General features: G+C 36.0%; 1 protein-coding gene across 1 annotated transcript; it reads right to left on the bottom strand.

Annotated features, from left to right (window-relative positions):
- Positions 1-46: 46 nt before the first annotated feature.
- LOC131220092 (uncharacterized) lies at positions 47-18501 on the bottom strand. The gene is made up of 9 exons (XM_058215062.1): positions 18338-18501; positions 11422-11605; positions 10852-10914; positions 2507-2708; positions 1644-1730; positions 1516-1546; positions 1157-1295; positions 747-842; positions 47-341 (listed from the first exon to the last, which is right to left on the bottom strand). The coding sequence occupies exons 1-9, from the start codon at positions 18499-18501 to the stop codon at positions 333-335; spliced, it is 975 nt and encodes a 324-aa protein (XP_058071045.1). The 3' UTR covers positions 47-332.
- Positions 18502-22513: the final 4012 nt, after the last annotated feature.

Raw genomic sequence — 22513 nt, 5'->3', positions numbered from 1 at the left:
AAGCCATGGTGTTTCTCAAATGGCCTTCAATAATAACCTTGCGAGAGACCTCAATGTTGGCAGTTTTTCACCCAAGACACAAAAATAAGTCCTAACTATGCTATGGAATCAGGACATCCAGAAATGAAGATATTATCTATTTCCTTCTAGAGATAGGTAGCACCGTACCTCTTCCCATTGACGGTGTCCTCTGAGGAGAGTGCCAGTGGCATTGTTGCACTACATATTCAGTTCAGGAGAGTGCCAATGGCACTGTTGCAGTACATATTCAGTTTTGCATCCATCAGTAACAAGAATTTTGAGAATTACATATCTCCATTCTTTATGGGACTTCATTTATGCTGCTCATCAGATATTTCAATATAAACTTAGTAAAACCATTGATAAATGAAATGAAACATCTAACTGAATAGAGAAAAATCCGGTAGCAGACCCTCCCCACACATAAGAATGGATCAGTGCAAATGGAGGAATTGATTTATTTTCAGCAACGAGATTAACAAAACAAGAATGTGAAGGAACTGGAGAATGCCCAGAACCAAGCTATAGAAGAGCTGCAGTAAACCATGTCGACCGCTCACTAGAAACCTTTAGCATCAAAATAGAACCTTTTCATCATTCCTTTTCGTACCACCCACATAAAAGGCAAGCTAATTTAAAGTATCGGACTTAATGAAATTGGAACTTGTACCATAGCACACTGCGTGATTCAAAATATAACCCAAAAAATAGGGAAGTAAACCCACCACCCTAGCAAGCTCCCCAACAGTTGCAAGAACTCCAGTGACAACACCAGTATTAGCATTTGGCCCGGTGCCTTCCCTTAGCTTCACCACAAGTGCCTGAAATGTGACAACCTCACTAGATGAGATGACATACATTTAGCTTGTACTAAGGACCAAATCACTGAGTTCTTACATTTTAGCAACTACATTGTGAAGATCTTAGGTGAATTATTCCATTGGCAATGACATGTTTATATACTAAAGGTAACCTAAAATCTAATATAATCTAATTTATAACAGATATTTCAAATATAATAGGATTAGTGGTGGGAATCTACTCTAACAGAGCTTGCTCATACCATTTTTCAATTTGTAAATGTAGTTTATGGTAGTGGAGATGTTAGAGAATTCAATTGTTACTGTTACATTACCTCCTTGGCAAAGCGATTCGTCGGGGCAAGATATCTGTTGCCCTGGCTGTTGATGGTGGGATTTGCACTTCCGCCAATCGCATACATCTCCCAGTGAGTGTAGTCATTGTTCACCACATGGAAATACCCATGCCTGCACCTGAATTTGTTTTCACAAAGAAAGAAATTCGTTTCAAATCACTCCATTTTTCTGGAAAAGGAAACTCTCAAACAAGAAGTGAAATGCAGATGGATGTGTGTAGGGAAAGGAAGGAGAGTGGAATTGAGAGTTGGAAGTGCTGGAAAGGAAACCCAAAAGGAGGATCCCATAAAGAATGAGAAAACAGACAAGATGTGGATTACAGTACATTCTCACTAACCCGGATTTGCTTAACATGGAAGCTGTGGGACCTAACCCCAACAAAAAACAAGAAGCATGACAGTTTCAAGCTTGTCAGACAATGATAAACAAAGATGAGAAGAATAAGAATAAGAACAAGCCAATTACCTACTGAATACGAGCTCTTTTTTGAAATATTTTGTCTTCGTATACAGAAACTGACTGAGCTAAATGCTCTACCCTCTCCAATATTACCTGGACATGTTGAATTCCCTAGCATTAGGAAGTGTGGGTTGTAGGTGTAGCCAACCCGTAATTAAGGATATGAGATTCGAGAATCAGATCAAAATCCAACGAAATCTCTCAGAATTGAGAGACATAAGATGGATTCATATTAAAATAGATTAAGCACTAAAAATTGAGAAAAAAAAATCCATATGTGGAAAAAAATGGAAAAGAGCTTGCTGTCTTTTGAGGATCTGATGATCAGGGGGAGAGAGAGAGAGAGAGAGAGAGAGAGAGAGAGAGAGGCGGAAGATCTGACGAAGACGAGAGAAATATTGGAAAAGACAGAGAAGAGCTAGGGTTCGGTTCGGTGAGGAGCTGATATCGGTGTATATGCCCCTTGTTTATCTAGCCTGCACGGAAATCGGCAATGGAGGAGCAGATTTCGCAGCAGAGAACAAGGTTTTGCTCTCAGATCGAACACCAAACCCTAATCACTGATATTGCAATGCAAAAACTGCTCAAATCCAGCAAATGAGTTAGAAACGACATGATTTTCCACTTCCTGAGCAAGATTTCAGTGAAAACAGCAAAAAAAAATAATAATAAAATAAAATAAAATAAAATAAAAAATTAATTAAAAAAATTTTAAAAAAACTCTTTAGATCGAACCAAAAAAATGCGAAAATTGGATTTTGAACGGCCAAATGGAGAAAACGCACGAAAATGAAGATTTCTGCCTCGATTTCTAATTTTCGAGAGGATTTTAGTTGAGAAATCAGTAGAAAAAAAGAGAGAACGAGTACCTAAAATCGACGAACAGATTGCTGGTGTGGAGGACAGAATTGACGTTTCTAGGCATTGTAAAGGATCGAATTGCAGAAGTTGAACGTGATTTCGATTTGTTTTCCTTTCAAAGCTTGGGGATTTTGACAGAGAGAATTGCAGAAGTAAAATGTGATTTCGCTCTGTTTTCCTTTTGGAGCTCAGGGATTTTGAGAGAGGGCTCTACTTCAAGCTTAAGTTCCAAGATGAATAAAAGCCACGGAGATGATATACTGGATCTATAAGAAACGGAACATGTTATACTCGTCTCTCTACGGTACACGTGGCAGGCAATGCGGAAATCATCCATTCATTTGTAGGGCCCAAAATGAGATTTGGATCTATTTCATTTTTGAGTTCCTGCACTAAAATTAATTCTATATTTTATCAATTTTACAAAAATTCTTAAAAAGAAAAAAATCAAGATTCTTAATTTATTTTTTTTTTAATTCTAAATTTTTCAAGATTATAAATTTGTTGAAATTTATCAAAAAAATTAAAATTCTCAGTTTTTTCAAAATTATCAAAAAAAAAAAAAAGAAAAATCAATTCTTAATAGTTTTAGAAATTCTTATTTTTTTTTTAGAATTTTCAATTATTTGAAATTTCTCAATTTTTTAATATTTTTCAATTTCTTTTGAGATTCTCAAATTCAAAATTCTTATTTTTTTCAAAAATTTTAAAAATTTTAAAAATTCTGAATTTTTTAAAAATTCTCAATTTTAAAAAAAAATCATACTTTTTCATAATTATCATTTTTTTATTCTTAATTTTTTAAGAGTTCTCAAATTTTAAAAAAATTCTTAGTTCTTAGAAAATTCAAAATTCAAATTTTTTTCAAAACTCTCCATTTTTTTTCAAAATTCTCAATTTTTTCACAATTGTCAAAAATTTTAAAAATTATTAATTCTTTCAAGATTCTCAATTTTTTTCAATATTCTTAAACGTAGACTTTTAGCCTCGGTTCCTATGCAACAGAGTTTAAAAAGTAGACTTTTGGCCTCGGTTCCTATGTAACTAAGGCTAAAATGTTGACCTTTGGCCTCGGTTCCCATGCAACTGAGGCTAAAATGTAGACCTTTCGCCTCGGTTCCTGTGGAACTAAGGCTAAAATGTAGACCTTTCGTGGAACTGAGGCTAAAAAGTATACTTTTCGCCTCGGTTCCTATACAACTAAGGCTAAAAAGTAGACCTTTCACCTTGGTTCCTATGTAACTGAGGCTAAAAAGTAGACCTTTCACCTCGATTCCTATGTAACTGAGGCTAAAAAGTAGCCCTTTCACCTCGGTTTGGTTCCTATGCAACCGAGTCTAAAAAGTAGACCTTTCGCCTCGGTTCCTATACGACTGAGGCTAAAAAGTTGACCTTTGGCCTCGGTTCCCATGCAACTGAGGCTAAAAAGTAGACCTTTCGTTACTATGCAATTGAGGCTAAAAAGTAGCCCTTTCGCCTAGGTTCCTATGCAATTAAGGCTAAAAGTAGACCTTTTGCCTCAGTTCCTATACAACTGAGGCTAAAAAGTAGACCTTTCGCCTCGGTTCCTATATAACTGAATCTAAAAGGTAGACCTTTCGCGTCGGTTACTATGCAACTGAGGCTAAAAAGTAGACCTTTCGCCTTGGTTACTATGCAACTGAGGCTAAAAAGTTGATTTTTAGCATCAGTTCCCTAGCAATTGAAGCAAAAAAATGAACTTTTAGCCTCAGTTCCTTAGCAACCGAGGCTAAAAAACACGTTTAGCCTCCATTTTTCAACCAAGGCTAAAAAATTAAGGCTAAAGCCCCCTTTTCTTGAAGTGAGCACCCTAGAAATCCCCCTACTCAATTTATCCTAGAAGTGCCCTGATTACCCGAACAAGCTCTACACTGCTCGTTAGTGGGCTGCTAGTTTCAAAATTTTAGAGTAATGTTTGCCCTATTGGGCTTGTGGTCCATTGCAGATGATCGACTCAGACGACGCCTAGAAATAGACGATTTGCGCTGTCTAGTCAGCACTTGTAAAATGCAACTCTCCCTAGTATTAACCAAAAATCTGAATTTTAAAGCAAATGGCCCCACCACTTAGGACGATAAATTAGGACATTTCAACAGTCGGATTTCACCCAAATTTGCACCATAGTTTAGAAATATTTCCCCGCCCTTGCCCATAAAATCTGACCATTGATTATGGAACAGTGACCGTTGATCGCGAATTGGGCCGCTGCGGCAAATTCCCACATCCGTTTGCGATCAAACTTTACTTATCCCTTCATCGAGCCATAGGACATCTATCCCATAAATTAGATGGGCCAGGGGGCCATCAAGGCACCCCAATAACCAGAATGGGTCTCATAGGGCCATTAAAGGCACTTCATGAAACTCAGGGCCAACAGAAATAAATCTGGACCTATATAAGTTTAAACCTCTCTCATTTGCTAAGATTCCAGCAGCTGAAATCTGAGAGAGAGAGAGAGAGAGCAAGGGAGGAGAGAGAAAGAGCCATTGTGGTGTGCATGTGAGCTTGGTGCTTGGAATTTGGAAATTCCGGCACCCTCACCTCTCCATTGCCGAAAAGTACCGACACATTTCGTCGTTGGAGCGAAATTCCGCCCCATCTAAGGGAAGATATGGTCTTAAACCTCATTTCCTTGTTTATTAGCATCATGCATGTAATTTTCTGTCCGCTCCATGCAATGCAAGGCCCCAGCACCTCAAGCTTGTGGACCCGGTGTCACTAGGACAATCCCAGTAACCTCTGACCAAGAATAGGTGTGGACCATTACCTTTAGGTGGTCGATTATCGCACCTAGCGTAGGTTTAATGAATGTGATTGGTGAACTCTTAGTGCATGTGGCTGAATTTTCATTTGGATTGCATAAATAGGATATTGGACTAGGAATTGCTGAAATTATGGAAAGGGATTAGACCCCCAATACCCTAAACATGTGACTTGTTGATTCGCATGTCATGTAGGATACAAATGTTTAAATTTCCCCAAATTGTTGCTGGTTGGTTGTTGATTTCCTGATTAGTTGTTAATTTTGCTTAGAATAAAGACATGATTTGTTGTAAATTGTTGATTGGTGGTTGATTCCCTGATTTCGTGATTAACTATGATTGGGTGAAGGCATGAGATGTTGCAAATTGACTGACTAGTTGAGTTACTTGCCTCGATTTTCAATGTATGGCTGAATTATGTGATTTATGTTGGTCCCTGGAAGATTAAGTGTTGTGTATTGTCATATGATCGTCCATGTGATTGTATAGGCTGGAATATGTTACGTATAATCTGTAAAATTGGGTGGAATTTAATATGTTGTTGTTCATGTGTTGTTTATACTAAAATAGTGTCCATCCTACAATGAATTATATCATTGCTTGCTGTGTATTGATGCATATTTCCCCTATGGATCGGCCGATTACCTGAAATTCCTTGGGCGGTCCTTGTTGTACCTGTCAATGAGTGAATCTGGCCCGAATAGTTGAACAGTAGATTGTTGGCCGTAGTTAGACTACATGAGGCAGTGTTCTCAGGCCAATTAGTTACGATTCAGCCCGTCGGGGCATATTGACTATAAGTCGACCATCCTTGTACGTTAACCATGTTTTAATCACGCATGTATGAATCCGAAGTACCCTCAGACCATTGCGCCCACATCTAATCGCTACGTACGGCCCACAAAGTCTCGTGAGCTGGGGATGGTGGTATAGGACACTATCCCTGTGCTGTCAGCCTACACTGGGGTGACGAGCCTCCCCGTAGTGTCCATTAAGCACTTAGACTCGTGAGCCGAGAACGGTGGTATGGGACACTGTAACCATGCTGTCGGCCTATGGTGGGGTGACGACCTCCTTACAGTGATCACGATTAGGACATTTAAGTCTCAATCTATTTCGTCTATGTTTATAGTACTTTTCGGGATTGACAACCCCATAATAGGGTTAAGGGTTGCAAGAGTCACATGACTACGGCCCTTGAGCCGCACGATCGGGTTAGAGCAATAACTCCATTATGGTATTTCGGTTTCCCCAACCTACTGAATGAATGAACTAAACTAATCAACCTGGCTAACATGTTCCACAGTATTGCATTATTATTGTGATGATTATGCAGTCGAGATCGCAACTGAGGGAGTGTTGGTTCGCGAAAGTTAGATGTTGTCGCTTGAAGGAGTGTTGGTGGTGAAGAGCATGCATCATGTCATAACCATGCATTTGCATTAACAACAGTATTTAGGGTTCTATGTTGTTTGTTGTTTATTAAATGTACTCTATGCATGATAATTTGTGTAGCCTATTGCTAATGATACCACTGAGTTAGCTACTCACTCCCACTCTGGGACGGTATTCTAAAACACCAACCAAACTCCGATATAGATGTAGGAACCCTGGAGCGAGACGCGTTGGACGATGTCAGTGTGGACGACGTGGCACAGCTGATATACTCTTAGACTTCGACGGTTTCTTCTAATTTATGGTTGGATGGTCGCGGGACATGGGCCAAGGCCCTAGTCACTTTGGGATATTTATCTGGGTGGGTCTAGTTCCTGGTTTGGATTTTCTTGGCACTGTATTTTGGATATCTTACATGTTTAGTGGCTCGTATTTACATTTTTATGATATTCTCATGTTTATAGTTTGCGTAACTCCTCATTGCTATGAATAAACCCAAACGCATTAGAATTTAGAGCCCATTAGGGAACACGTAGCACTTGGGAATTCAAGAGCCGAGTCCCTACTCGGCCCCTGAAAATCTGGGGCATTACAATGGGTCATGGTTGTAATGTGGTAAGGATCAAGGTTGTTATATTATATGGGTCGTAGTTGTCATGTTATATGAGTCATAGTCATCATGAGTCGTAGTTGTCATATTATATGGGTCGTGGTTACCATGTTATATGACATGAGGTTGTCATGTTATAATCTAAAGTTTTGTGTACGGATGATTTTTTAGATATCTCATAACCTAAAGGGACACATTAAATGCATGGTGTTGATGTTCGACGCACATCATAATGGGGCCCACATAACTTACGTAAATTCTTAGGTTTTCACAAGGTCAGTAAGTTGGGTCACAATTTTGACCTAAATATTTGGCCCATTTTAGATATCTGATCCATTCACTCTATTTTACTAATCAATACCTTCAATTTGAATAGTTACTCACCCCAATCAAGCTACATATGAGAAAGATAATGGGCATACAAGATTGATCAACAATATGATGGGCCATATCTTACGTCCAATGGTCAGATTTGAGTGAAATTTAATTTAACATCTGAAGTTATTTACTCTTCAATCTAGACTGACAGATTGTCCAAAATCTGATCAAGATCTTGACAAACTATTCGTTCCGATTTAAAAAGTGTTTTGAACTAATCTGATTCGTTTGAAGTCGTAATGGGCTGAATTTTGTAGTATATCCTAATTAGCACAATATGAATACATTTAACCGTTCTGTTCAAATGAACATTAGGATGGTTTGATCATAGAATTAGATCAATCTCATCATTATAAGTTATTCTTGCCATTACAATTCATTATGAGTTATTCTTACAAAATCTCATTTTTTACCGAACTCTTTCAATTATCTTCCAAATACAAATTCACAATTTTACATAAAAATTTCAAATTTTATTTTTCAAAACACTTCATTTTTTTTTATCTTATTAATTTTTTTTTTTTCAAAATCTTAGATTTTCTCCAACATTATCAAATTTTCTTCAAAATTTTAAACTTTTTTTCAATAATCACAATTTTATTTTTAAAACTTTCCAATTTTCATTTTCAAAATGTCAAAAATTTGCCAAAAATCTCAGTGTTTTTTAAATCTCATTTTCTTTTTCAAAATCTGAATCTTTCTCAATCATCATCTTTTTTTTTTTCAAATTTTTTATCTTTTTTCAAAATCTATATTTTCAAACTTCTCAAAATTTTTATTTTCAAAATAACAATTTTTTTCATAACCTCATTTTCTTTTATAAAACTTCTTAATTTATTTCAAAACACAAAATCTCAATTTCTATCTAAAATTCTCAAAATTTTTCAAACTTATTTTATTGAAACTTCACAAATTTTTTGAAAATGCAAATTTTTTTATTCAAACTTCGATTTAACTAGTCACTCACCACGATCGAGTTTCGGATTAGAAAGATATTGGGTGGACATGATTGATCAACAATATGATGGGCCATATCTTGCGATCCAATGGTCAGATTTGACTTCGAGGTTAGTTCAGATTGTCCAAAATCAGTCTAGACTAAACAAACTAATCATGCCCATTTAAAGAGTGTTTTAGATGGATCTAATTTGTTTCAAGTCATATTGAGCCGATTTTTGTTCTCTATGCTAATTAGCATGTACGTTTTGAACATACTTGATCATTTAGATCAACCTTAGCAAATCCCAATTACACTTCATTATACTTGGGCTATCATTTTTTCACAGGTGAATCTTTGTGCCCATAAAAAGTTAAAGGTTCAATTAGTGATGTGCCTAGTAATTTAGTAAAAAATCTTATTCTTTTTTATAGATAAATCTCAATTTCCTTTTAAAAATCACATTTTTCTTCAAAATGTATATTTTTTTAATCTTAATTTTTCTTTCATAACTTTTAACAAAATCTCATTTTTACTATCAAACTTTTCAAAAAAAATTTAAATACAAATTCTGAATTTGTATTTTTAAAATCTCAAAAATTTTCCCAAAATCTAATTTTCTTTTCTCAAAAATTTCAAGATGCTATTTTTTTTTCTTCAAAAGCACCATTTTGTTTCCAACTTTTCAATTTTCTTTTTCAAAATGATATTTTTTGTCAAAATCTGTGTTTTTCTAAATCACTTTTTTTTTAATTATTTTTTTAATTTCAATTTTTCTCAAACATTTTCAATTATTTTTCAATATCGCAATTTTTTTTTGTACTTTGTTATTTTCCTTTTCAAAATGTCAGTTTTTTGTTGAGGTATCGATTATCTTCAAATTTTTAATTCTTTTGAACTTCTTGATTATCTTTTTCTTTTTTTTTCATTTTTTTTTTAACTTCTCGATTATTATCGAACTTCTCATTTTTATTTTTTATTTCAAAATACAAACTCTTATTTTCTTTTTCAAAATATTTTCATTTTTTCGAAGTTGCCAAAATTTTCACATTTTTTTTCTTTTTGATTTTCTTTTTCAAGATATTATTTTTTTCTCAAATCAAATTATTTTTTTCAAAATTATCAACTTTATTCAATGTTCTTTTTTTTTTTTTTCCAAAATCTAGATTTTTGTTAAATCACGGTTTTTCTTTTTCAAAATCTCAAATTTTCTCAAACATCGTTAATTATTTCCATTTTATTTCTCAATCATCTTTTTATAATCATAATTGTTTTTTTAACTTCTCAATATTCTTTTTCATGTCATATTACAAAGCATTTAAATATTAGTTTTAATGAAAAAAATAAATAATAATTTCTACTCATTTGATATAAAAACAAAATAAAAAATTCGTTACCTTAAATCAATTGATACAAAAATAATTTTAGATACAAATAAGTACAATTGAACCACTGAAATTCTATTAAAAACCAATTCTTATACTAACACCCTGATCCATAGCTCAAGTGGTAGACTGAGTGAAAGATAAACTCGTTTCAACACTTGAGGCCTTGGCATCAATCCCTAGTGGGGGTGGCTAATAGTGAAGTGTACACTAATAGTGGGGTGTACTAACAAGCTGACAAAAAAAAAAAAAAACCAATTTTATACCACGATAAAACATAATTTTCAACCATATTCTTAAAAAACAAGAAAAAAAAAAAACAAACAAATGTCCAAGGCAAAAGTCATTTTACAACGGACCATGAATTGTCGCAAAAGCAACTAAAATCCATTGCTAACTATTATTTTGGGTGGTAATTTGTGAGGGACCAAAATCCTTCACAATTTTGATTTTAGCGACGGATTTTGGTCCGTCGCTAAACTCCGCAACTTTTGACCTAGCAAATTTCGAGAAAAATAACGTGAGCGACGGACATTTCCCGTTAGCAATGGATTAAATCCGTCATTAAACCAAGCCTTTTTTGTGACGAACCAAATCCGTCGCAAAATCCGTTGCCATTTCACAATTTTAGTGTAGTGCACCAACGACATCATAAGCTCTGCCCTACCCTCGAGGTTCCAGATGCCACCCATCACCCCATACTTGGGTTCTGGGGACCATACTAAGCATCTAGAATCCTTCAGAGATTGGATGGAGCTCTAGTCGGCATCCAAGCTAATCATGTGTCGTGCCTTTTCCTTTGACAGGAACTGTGCAGAGCTAGTACAGGCAGCTGAAGTCGAGGTCGATCAGTTCCTTAGCCGACCTCAGCAAGGCGTTCCTGACATAGTTTATTGTCGGAAAAGAACAACGGAAATCGTCCACTCACCTGCTCACCATCAAGCAAAGAGAAGGTGAAACATTGAAAGACTACATTGTGCGATTCAATGGGGAGGCGGTGCAGGTCGACAATTACTCAGACAAAATAGCTCTAATCGCCATGATAGCTGGTCTTAAAGAAGGGAGGTTTCTCTTTTCAATAGGGAAAAACCCTCCCGCGACTCTGGGAGAGCTCATGAATCAAGCACAGAAGTACTCTAATGTCGAGGAACTTTTCAGTTCTTGAAAGGCTACTCGAAACACTGAGAGCTCAGCGAAGGACAAAAAACATAGAGAGGAAGCCCCATCCCAAGTGTCCTCCAGCAAAAAGAAACCGGGTGAGGGTATGAGAAGAGGTCAGCAGTCGAGCAGATGTCTTGAGAGTCAATTCAATTTAGACACCCTTCTCAATGCCTAGCCAGAACAAGTCCTTTTGGAAGTACGGGATAAACAGCTGCTGAAATGGCCGAGCTGTATGAAAACTAGTGTAGACCAGCGGAATAAGCAGAAATACTACCGCTTCCATCGTGACCATGGTCACACCACCAATGATTGTTTCGACCTCAAGGAAGAGATCGAGGCCCTCATTTGCAACGGACACCTGTGAGAATACATTAAAGGGGAATGATCGGGTCAGAAAGATGAGCAACCCAGCAGAGCCACTGATGATAACCTCGAAATCCATAATATCGGTGATGGGCCTGCATGAGATGGTGATTCAAACCGACACTACAAGAAATAGCACTTTTACCGATGAAATTTTTGCCGACGAAAAAAATTTCATCGGTAAAAGTACCTTTTGAATTTCATCGGTAAAACTGAACTTTTACCGATGAATTTTTTTGTCAGTAATAATGTTTTTATCGACGAAAAATTTAGTCAGTAAAACTATTTTAATTTTTAAGATAGAAAATTTTCACGCTATTTTGAAAATTTCGCGGTAACTTTTACCAAAGAAAATTTTCTTCGGTAAAAAGCACCGAACCACTTACTGATGAAAAAAGTGTTATGTTTTTCACTTAGAAATTTGTCGCCTAGAGTTTTATCGACGAACTAAAACCGTCGGGAATAATACTTTTACCGACGAAAATTTTCGTCGGTAAAAGTGATGTTTTTCACTCATAAAACTTTCGCCCTGAGTTTTACCGATTAACTAAAACCGTCGGGAATAATATTTTTAAATTTTCGTCAGTAAAAGTGTTACGAACTAAACCATCGGGAATAATAATTTTACTGATGAATATTTTCATCAGTAAAAGTGTGATGTTTTCAATTAAAAAATTATCGCCATGAGTTTTACCGATGAACTAAAACCGTTAGGAATAATAGTTTTACCGATGAAAATTTTCGTCGGTAAAAGTGTTATGCCTTGAGTTTTACTGACGAACTAAAACCATCGAGAATAATACTTTTACCGACGAAAAGTTTCGTCGGTATGTGTTATGTTTTTTGTGTTAACAACGAACTAAAACCGTCGGGAATAAAGTTATACCGACGAAAATTTTCGTCGATTAAGTGTTATGTTTTTCAATTAAAAAATTTTCGCTCTGAGTTTTACCGACAAACGAAAACCGTCAGGAATAATACTTTTACCAACGAAAATTTTCATTGGGAATAATGTTATTAGTTTTCAACATTGGGAAATTTCCCGCTACCTTGAATAGTTTCACGGTAAGATTTTTACCGACGGACCAAAGCCGTCGGGATTAATGTTTTACTAACGCAGAGGAAATAATTGGTAAAACACAATTTTTTGTCAGGAATAATAATATAATTTTAACTTGGAAAATCTCCCCGCTGCCTTACGAAAAGTTTTGCGGTTAGAGTTTTCCCGACGGATGAAAACCGTCGGTAAGGTAAAGGTAGTATGTTTATATATATATATATAATTTTTATATCATATGAGTGAGATTTTTTATATATATAATTAAAAGGTAATATTTAAATGATTTGTAATATCATGTGAAAAAAAATATTGAAAAGAATATCACATGTTAATTTGTATTTTAAATTTTTTTTGAAATATTTTATAATAAAAATGATATTTTGTTAAAAGAGTAAAAAAAATATACATTTTGAAAAAAAAAATGTTATTTTTAAATGGAAATTGAAATTTATCTATGAAAAATAAAATTACTAAATTATTAGGCACATCCACTAATTGAACCTTTAATCGATTTTGGATAATCTAATAAGTACAGATTGAAGAGTAAATAACTTCAGATATTTAAATCAAATTTCACTGAAATTGTTGATCACCCTTTTATGCCTAATATCTTTCTCATATGTAGCCTGATTGAGGTGAGTAACTAGTCAAATTGAGAGTATTGATCAGTAAAATAGAGTGAATGGACCAGATATGTAAAATGGGCCAAATATTCTAGTCAAAATTGTGACCCAACTTACTGACCTCGTGGGAACCTAAGAATTGATGTTAGTAAGTTTTGTGGGCCCTATCATGATGTGTGTCGAACATCAACACCGTAGATTTGATGTGTCCCCTTTAGGTTATGAGATATCTCAAAAATCATTTGTATACGAAACTCAAGTGGGCCATACCATCTAAAACTATGTGAAGACATCCTAAAAAATATAAAAGCACTTGGTGGGGCCACATCAGTTTTAGATGTGGTTGAAACTTGGTATGACCCCTCATCCAAGTGAGACACACATAATGAGTAGGTTGGATATGTGAATCACATTTAGGCAAGCCCAATATATGATTATGAATGTTTTAAGGAAACCCTTCTCCACTACGTTTAGGTGAGTTACTCGTTAACCTTACCAGAGTAAACTCTGTGGGTTCCACCGTTATTTATTTATTTTATCTACTCCATTCATCCATGTTAACAGATAATTTGAGGTCTAAAGAACAAAAAGGATGCATATCCAAAGCTCAAGTGGACCACACCACAGGAAATAGTGTGATTGAACCTCTACCATTTAAAATTTCTTGGAGGCCATAGAAGTTTTGGATCAAGCTGATGTTTGTGTTTTCTATTCATTCATATATTTTTGATATTATGAACAACCTTTAACCATTTTTGGACAATCTGATCAGTCCAGATTGAAGAGTAAATAACTTCAGATGTTTAAATCAAAATTCACTCAAATTGTTGATCAATCTTGTTTGCCCAATATCTTTATAATATGTAGCATGATCAGGGCGAGTAACTAGTCAAATTGAGGGTAATGATCAATAAAATAGAGTGAATGGACCAGACATGTAAAATTGGCCAAATATTCTGGTCAAAATTGTGACCCAGCTTACTGACCTCGTGAGAACCTAAGAATTGATGTTAATAAGTTTTGTGGGCCCCATTATGATGTGCGTCAAACATCAACACTGTGGATTTGATTTGTCCCCTTTAGGTTATGAGATATCTCTTCATTTATATCTTTTTGATATTATGAACATGTTGGATGTCAAATAAATATTACTATGGGCCCAAGGAAGGTATCAACGGTGGAAATCATTATTCCACCCTATTTCGTGTGGCATGGTACACTTGAGTTTTGGATTTACCGAAAATTTGGGATCAACCCACACCGTTCATCCATTTTTTGAGATAATTTTAGAGAATTATCCAAAAAATGAATCATATCCAAAGATTAAATAGACCACACCACAAATAAGGGGAACGAATTGACTACTCCCCCTAACACCATCTAATGGCTAGTGGTTGGTGCTCTGTGAGCCCTACCATGATGTATGTGTTTAATCCATGTCATTAATTTATTTTTAAAGATCATCTTACGGTATGAGACCAAAAATGAGATATATCCAAATCTTAAGTGGACCACATTCCAGGAAACAGTGTTAAATGAGTGTCAACCATTAAAAAACATTTTGGGGCCATATAAAAGTGAAAACAATATGTATGACCTAATCAACATATTGGATGTCAAATAAACAGTACAGTGGGCCTTAGGAGGATTTTAATGATGGATATCCAATCACTATTGTTTTCATGTGGTGTGGTGCACCTAAGATATCGAGTTATATACTTCTCATTTTTGGGATCAAGTCATAAAATGATCTTTATATATATACCTCTCAATTTAGGTGCGGCCCTAACTGTTGGGCCTACCTTGAAGTAAGTATTGTATATCCACACCATTCATCCATTTTGTCAGCTCATGGAGCACATCCAAATTTCTGTTGGACCACACCACATTTTGGATGAAGCTGATATTTGTTTGTTAATTATTTTATTTTTTTTATTTTCCTTTGATCGGGTATGTTTGACCTAATCAACAGGTCGGATAAAAATAAATATTACAGTGGGCACAAGGTGGGCCCATAAAGTTTTTAATGGTGGGTGTTCAATTACCATTGTTTTTTATGTTGTAGTCTACTTAAGATTTGAATATGATTCATTTTTGGGCTCATATCCTACGATGAGTTGGCAAAACAAATGGACCATATGGATATACAATATATAAATCAAAGTGGGCCCAAGGTCAAGTCTGGCATCAGGTTGGCTGAGGTCAGGCCACAGGAGTTGGACAACAAAGAGCTCTGTTGGGGCCTACATGACCTAATAAACAGATTGGATGTCAAATAAATAGTAAAGTGGGCCTTAGGAGGATTTTAATGATGGATATCCAATCACTATTGTTTTCATGTGGTGTGGTCCACCTGAGATTTATATACCTCTCATTTTTGGGCCCCACCATGATGTATGTTTTGTATCGACACTTTCCATCCATTTGGAGAGATCATTTTAGGGCAATGTCGAAAGAACGAGTTAAATCCAAAGCTCTAGTGGACCCCAGCATAGAAAATAGTGGGACAGTAATGCCCACCATTAAAAACTTCTAAAGGCCACAAGTTTTTGATCAAGCTGATATTTGTTTCAATGGTGGGCCACAAAAGTTTTTTTTTTAAACTTTTGAACCAGTTGGATTTCAAATAAACATTACGATGGGCCTTAGGATAGTTTCAACGGTGGGAATCACCCTCTCCGTTGTTTTCTGTGCAAGGTCCACTACAGATTTTTATGTCTCATTCTTTAGCTAATGACTTAAAATGATATCTTAGAATGGATGGACGGTGTGGATATAATAAATACATCATAGACTTTTATATTTTTTTAAATATTATATATATATGGAAAACGTTCTATAGGTCGAGCTCATGAGAACTCCCCACAAGGTCAAGCTGTGTGGGATCCACCATGACGTGTGTCAAACATCAACACCGTGCATTTGATGGGTCCCCTTTAAATTATGGGATATCCTAAAAATCAGCCATATACGAAACTCCAGTGGGCCATGCCATCTAAAATCATGTGAAGACATGCCTAAAACATATAAAAGCATTTGGTGGGGCCCCACCTGAAATTTGGATGCGTCTGAAACTTGGTATGACCCCTCATCCAAGTGGAATACACATAATGGATGGGCTGGATTTGTGAAACACATCTTTGTGAGCCCAAAAATAATTATGAATGTTTTAATGGAGGATAACCCCTCTCAACTTTTGTATGTGGTGTGGCCCACATAAGTCACATATTGATTTGATTTTTAATTCATGGGCCCACCATGGAATGGTACATCTAACTGATGGGGTCGATGTTTGACACGCATCATGGTGGGGCCCACAGAGCCATACCAGATCTAAAGCTCAAGTACCATTTTTCGTGAGAGTGAAAGCATGTGAGTTTTGTATTTGATTTAAAATAATGGTGACTCATTCATAATAGTACTGGCAAAGATTTAGATTTATCCAGACTATCCAAATGATCGGTCTAGTTGTAGATGGTAAATAATTATACTTATATTATATAATATAATTTAAGCATCTAGAAAATGGTCCCATGCATGTACGGCTGTTAATATAGCTTGTGTTATAATAATGGAAAACTAACAGAATTCGGATTTCAATTTTTTATCGTATCAAAAAGAGGATATCCGCGAGCGCCATTTCCATCTTCCAAATTCATCTTCGAGCGCCATTTCCGTCGAGCGCCATTGCCTCTTCTCCCTCTTTCATCGAGCATCACCTTCCATCTAGCGTCATCTTCCATCGAAGCGTCATCTTCCAAATTCATCTCTCTCTCTCTCTCTCTCTCTCTCTCTCTCTCTCTCTCTCTCTCTCTCTCTCCCCTTCTCATTTGCATTTTCTAGTGAATCAGAGAGAAATCCTGTAAGTTTTGGTTCAGTTACTTGCCCCTAATCGCCTCCTCTCTCTCTCTTTGTATAAATTTCTGTTTCTCAAACCTCAAGCTTTCAGTTGAGAAATCCAACAAATTCAGAGAAAAAGAGGAGACGGGTCTTCTTCCAGGAGATTTTTAGGGTTTCCCTTTGCAATCTCTCTCTGACTGATCCTGCAAAGGCGAACACGAATTTCAGGTCCATTCTCATCGTTTCCTCTGAATTTGTTGAAAATTTTCCTATTTCCTTATCTCTGATTGATGAATTTTCTGACGAATTGACGAACAATCCATTATCAATATACATTGTTTATAGTCCATAAGATATATGTCTACAATACCATTGTTCTTTTCTTGACGTGTTTGTGAAAATGTCATTGCTCATGATGTGTTTGTGAAAATGCTCATGAAGTTTCAATTGGTTTCAAATGCTCTAGTCTATTTATTTGTGTATACATGTATTTCGAATATAATGTTGGTGTGATAGTGAATCTTAAGGGAGAAATAGAAGGTTTGGAAATTACAAGACCAATTCAGAAGTAACATGTAGATTTGTAGTGAAAAATTTTGTGTGCAGCAAACACCATTATCTAAGAGATGATGTCTAATGTTTGGATCTTTTACTTTGCTGAATTTGAAATTTTATTTGTTTGGGAAGAAACTAAGCTGGTGTTTTGTCGGTAGAAGCGGAGTTTGTTTTAGAGAATTCATGAGTTGCAGTGCATTTGGATTTTCTTTTTGTCCAAGTGAGAGAGAGAGAGAGAGAGAGAGAGAGAGAGAGAGAGAGAGAGAGAGAGTTTTGATGGGGTAGGTTGCCGCCATGGCACAATATTGTACATGGCAGATTTCCACCCCTAATTGCAACCTTTAAATGATTTGAACCATTCATGTTCATGATGCTACCGTATAGAAGATATGGTTTTATAATCCTGACCTTTGAATCTTTGATTTGACTATGAGCTATTAAATATTCATGTTTATACGAAATCACCCATTCAACAATGCTTCTTATGATGGCTAGGGTACCATGGAGTTTGGAACACGAACGGTTCAGATCATCACTTATGATGCAATCCGCGAGGTGGAAAATTGCCACCATAACATATTGTATTATGGTGGCACTGCAGCATATAAAAAAGAGCATCTTTCTTTCTTTTTCTTTTTCTTTTTTCTTTTTTATAGTTTTTTTTTCCTTTCTCAAGAGAGCCAAAATTTGTGACTATAATATTTATATCTCAACCTCAAGCTTAGAAGTTCCCTCTCCTATGCTCTAACATTTCTGTGGTTAGGTATGTCTGTACGCATTTGTAGCTCTCACCGGTTCTTGTTAGGAGAGGAAAATGTTGTTCTTTCCCTCTTTCTTGCGTGTTCCCCTGCCTGCTTCCTCTTGCACGGGCAGCTCCTGATGCTCTTCCTCCTCTGCTGCCCCGCCACCCCATTCGCTACTGATGCCCTCCTGGCACATTGCCAGCCTCTCTTTTGTTTGTTTTTTCTGCTTTGGGTATATGATAGTCGGGCCTGATTTCTTTTTTGTCCATCGTGGCCCCATTGCCTGAATGATGTAGATTCTTCTTCATCAATACAATGCTAGTGGCAAGTGCCCATCTTCTTTTTTTTTTTAAAAAAAAAAGAAAAGAAAAGAAAAAAAAGGCAAAAGACAGTGATAGAAATTCCCAGGGAAACCAAAGCCTCAGCTTGCGTTTGACTAGGACCATGAGAAAAATAATTCATGATTATCAATATTTCTACTTTTTGTAGAATTTCTAAAAATTGTGAAATAATGCACATGTGGATGTGAAAGACCCCTTTCTGTCCAATATAGCACATGGGAGCCCCATTTCTCAATTGTTGGAAATTCTACTAAGTGCAGAGATTCCAAAATCACAAACTATTTTTTTTCCATTTCTCAAGGTTAGGAGCCAAATGCACCATAAAACCATATCATTGGAAACACATTCAGATATGCATACAACTACTTCAAAATAGGTTTGGAAGAAATGGCAAAGTTTCTGCAATGATCATAGGGCAGTTATGTTGGATAGTTGCTAAGTGAAAATTGAACGGGAGCAAGGAAAATGTCCAAGTTGTTATTAGTATAATACGTACCAAGGAATTGTTTCATTTGTTCCTTTCTTTTTCTTTTTTTTTTCATTTTATGTCTGTCCATCTTTGTAATATGAGTTGAAGTAGAAGAAGTTATTTTATTGTATAGGTTTAAGAGGAGGTCCGCAATGTTTCGCTGGGGAGTTCACATGGGTGCATGATCAAAGCTTTCTACCAGGTGTAAGCCACAATCTAGCTTCTACTGCACATAAAATTCCGGTTAAGTCTAACTCACCTTGTCTAATACACTACAAAAAATATACCAATATTACGGGCGTTTTTATCACACGCGGCTTTGATCAACCGCCACTGTAGATAGAAATCAGGGGCGTTTTTACATAGCTGCCCGCATACCGTGAATCCACCGCCGCTCCTTCCAAATGAAAAAAAACCTAAAATCTATTTTTTACCCCCAAATCGCGCTTCTCTCCCACACACCTCTTCTCTCCCAAATCCCTTCTCCCGCCTCTTCTTTCCCAAAACCCTTCTCTCCTCTTCTCTCCTCCCTTCAATAACGGACCAAATCTCTCTCTCTCTCTCTCTCTCTCTCTCTCTCTCTCTCTCTCTCTCTCTCTCTCTCTCTCTCAATCGAGCGTCGAAGCAATGACCATGGCACGAGCACTCTCGGTCTCCCTCTCTCAGGTCTCTCCCTCTTTCTCTGTCCATCTCGCGCTCAATCTGTGTGTGTGTGTGTGTGTGTGTGTGTGTGTGTGTGTGTGTGTGTGTTTCTTATTTCTACATACTAAATGTGTGTGTGTGTGTTGGTTTTTTTCTTATTTCTCCATACGTTTAGTAGGAATCCTAAAATTGGCCACGGAAGATGGAGAGATCAGTTTTCGGTTCATGCCTGCCCTTCCGATTTCCTCATTTCCATCTCAGAGAACGGTAAATCTCTTTCTTTGTAATTTTATCTCAGAATCGATTTTCTGTTTTTCATTTATTGGATTTTCAAATGTTCCTGAATTTTCGGCAATACGTTTGGGTTTTTAACTTGGCTTTTCTAAATTCTAGATCTGAAACAAAATTTCAGCAATACATTTGGGTCCCAAATTCAATCGAATGTGAATAAAGAAATTATGCTTATCTGTTTATTTGGTGCCTGGAAGTGTTTACTTCTTATGACACGAGGTTGCTCTGTTAAGCTGTTGATGTGCATTTGGTGCCTGGAAATGTTTACTTCTTAAGACACAGGGTTGCTTTGCATCGGCATGGGCTAGGGCACTCAAGGTTAATGGGGTTTCATCATTTTGTATAAAGATATCTGAAATGTGCAATATGTTTTCTTGTAGAAATGGAATACAGAAACTGGAGAAGATTAAAGACTCAAATAGGCAGAGCCGGCAGTTGGAAGAACTTACAGGAAAGATGCGGGAATGCAAGAGGTTGGTGGAAAATTCCATTTTCATGCATGATACTAGTTTATTAGATGAACTAGATGTGGAAAATTTCATCCCCTAGATGAAAGAACCTTTCCATACTTGTCATTGGGTTATTGTTTCTCAGGCTTATCAAAGAGTTTGACTGAGAAGTTAAGGAAGAGGAGAGTAGAAATACTCCAGACACCAATGAAATGCGTAGTGAGAAAAAACAATCAATGGTGTTATTCACTCCTTAAAGATCTTTACTCTTTATATGCAATTGCAACTTCTCGGTGTTTGTTTGAAACTCTAATAAGCTTTTTGTCCATATTCATTGTTATGTATTGAACTTGAGAATACTTTCTCATTTTTTGCAGATTAAAGAATTGAATTCTTATGTCGCTCTTAAAAAGCAGTGAGTTATCAACATTTCTTACAAATCACTGAAGCTGGCTTGATGTGGAACCCTTTCATTTACAAAAGCATCTATTTGTTTATTTCAAAACATCACATTTTTTTAGAACATCTGCTTTGACTTTTGCTATGTTTTCTTTACATTTGTTTATTCAGAAAATGAAAAATGCCCCTTTCCATCTTGCTATTCTAAAACCAGTTTGTGTTGTCAGATATCCAAGTCTCTATTACTAAATAATTGCAAAGGGCTCCGGGACCCATGTGATTATGGACATTTTTTAGAATAGGAAAGATGGCAACGTCCAAGTCCTATTGCTGGAAGTATACAGAAATATGAATCAACTTAAATTTCAGCTCACATAGTGGAAGTCGGGGGCGTTAAAGGCAATTCCAGACATAGGTACATTGAATGATGAACCAATCATAGATTGGATAAAAGAAAAAGGTTAGATGACTACAACTTTAGATAGCACAAGGAATAAAAATAGCTTAGGAAATGAGCTATTTGTAGGAATTTGTGTATCAATTTTGAGATTATTACCCCCCCAGTGAACTTGTGTTGTGAAAACGGTGCTTTTACTCTTGAATGATTAGAGGTTTTTTTTGTTTTTTTTATTTTTTATTTTTTATTTTTTTATTTTTTATTTTTTATTTTTTAATAGTTTGGAGCATTCAACAATTTAAGATCTTCTAGCCATCACATGAATAATTAACTATAACAATATCGATTGGCCATTTCTGCAAGAATTCTTCGCCTTTGATCTTACAATTATCTGATTCATGGTTCTTTTCATGCTTGCAAGTTTGCCTTTTTTGGCCTCATTTCTAGGAAACCTGATTTATGTAGCCCACCTGTGGCAGCTCTGCATTCTCCCAAAATTTGTTATTGTTTCCTTCCTAAAATAGGAGCAATGAATGAACTAGCAAGAGTTTCAACATGAGGTTATGGGTTCGAGTACCAATTGTAATGAAATTCCACTATGGTGTGAGTGTGTGGGTGTGTGTGGGGTGTGAGTGTGTGTTTAACAAAATGAACTCCAATTTCAACAAAAGATAGCTCCCAGAATTAGGAAGATTGTGGATGTGTGGTCAGTGACGCCCACAAAAGATGGATATTCTAATTAGTCCTGTAAGGATGTGCTCATTGAGATTAAGGGACATGAACTTAAATACATGATTGGTATCCTATTGTTGTTAGGGTAGATATCATTCATGTTGGGTGCATTTGAATTACCATCCAAATGCTATTTTGTATGTATGAGACTTCCCTGAAATAAAATAATAGTAATAATTAACTGTTTTCTTTTAAATATATGGTGCACTCATCTGTGGAGATGTTTGTATTTAACAAACATTTCCTCATTTGATGGCCAAAAAAAAAAAAGAAGAAACGTTTACTTTATTTTGAGGGCTTGGATTCAACACTGGTCTGATGGAGCATGGTTGAGATAAGAAAATACAAGACTGATCTAAAAGGAGACCTTTGTCAAATACAAACTCAGATGATCCAATAAATAATTAACAATCTATGTGAAATATAGGATACTTCTTCCAAACTAAATGGTATTTACTGTGC

The sequence above is a fragment of the Magnolia sinica genome, chromosome 12, assembly GCF_029962835.1.
Source record: "Magnolia sinica isolate HGM2019 chromosome 12, MsV1, whole genome shotgun sequence".
Lineage (NCBI taxonomy): Eukaryota > Viridiplantae > Streptophyta > Magnoliopsida > Magnoliales > Magnoliaceae > Magnolia > Magnolia sinica.
This window is presented reverse-complemented; position numbering and strand designations above follow the sequence as displayed.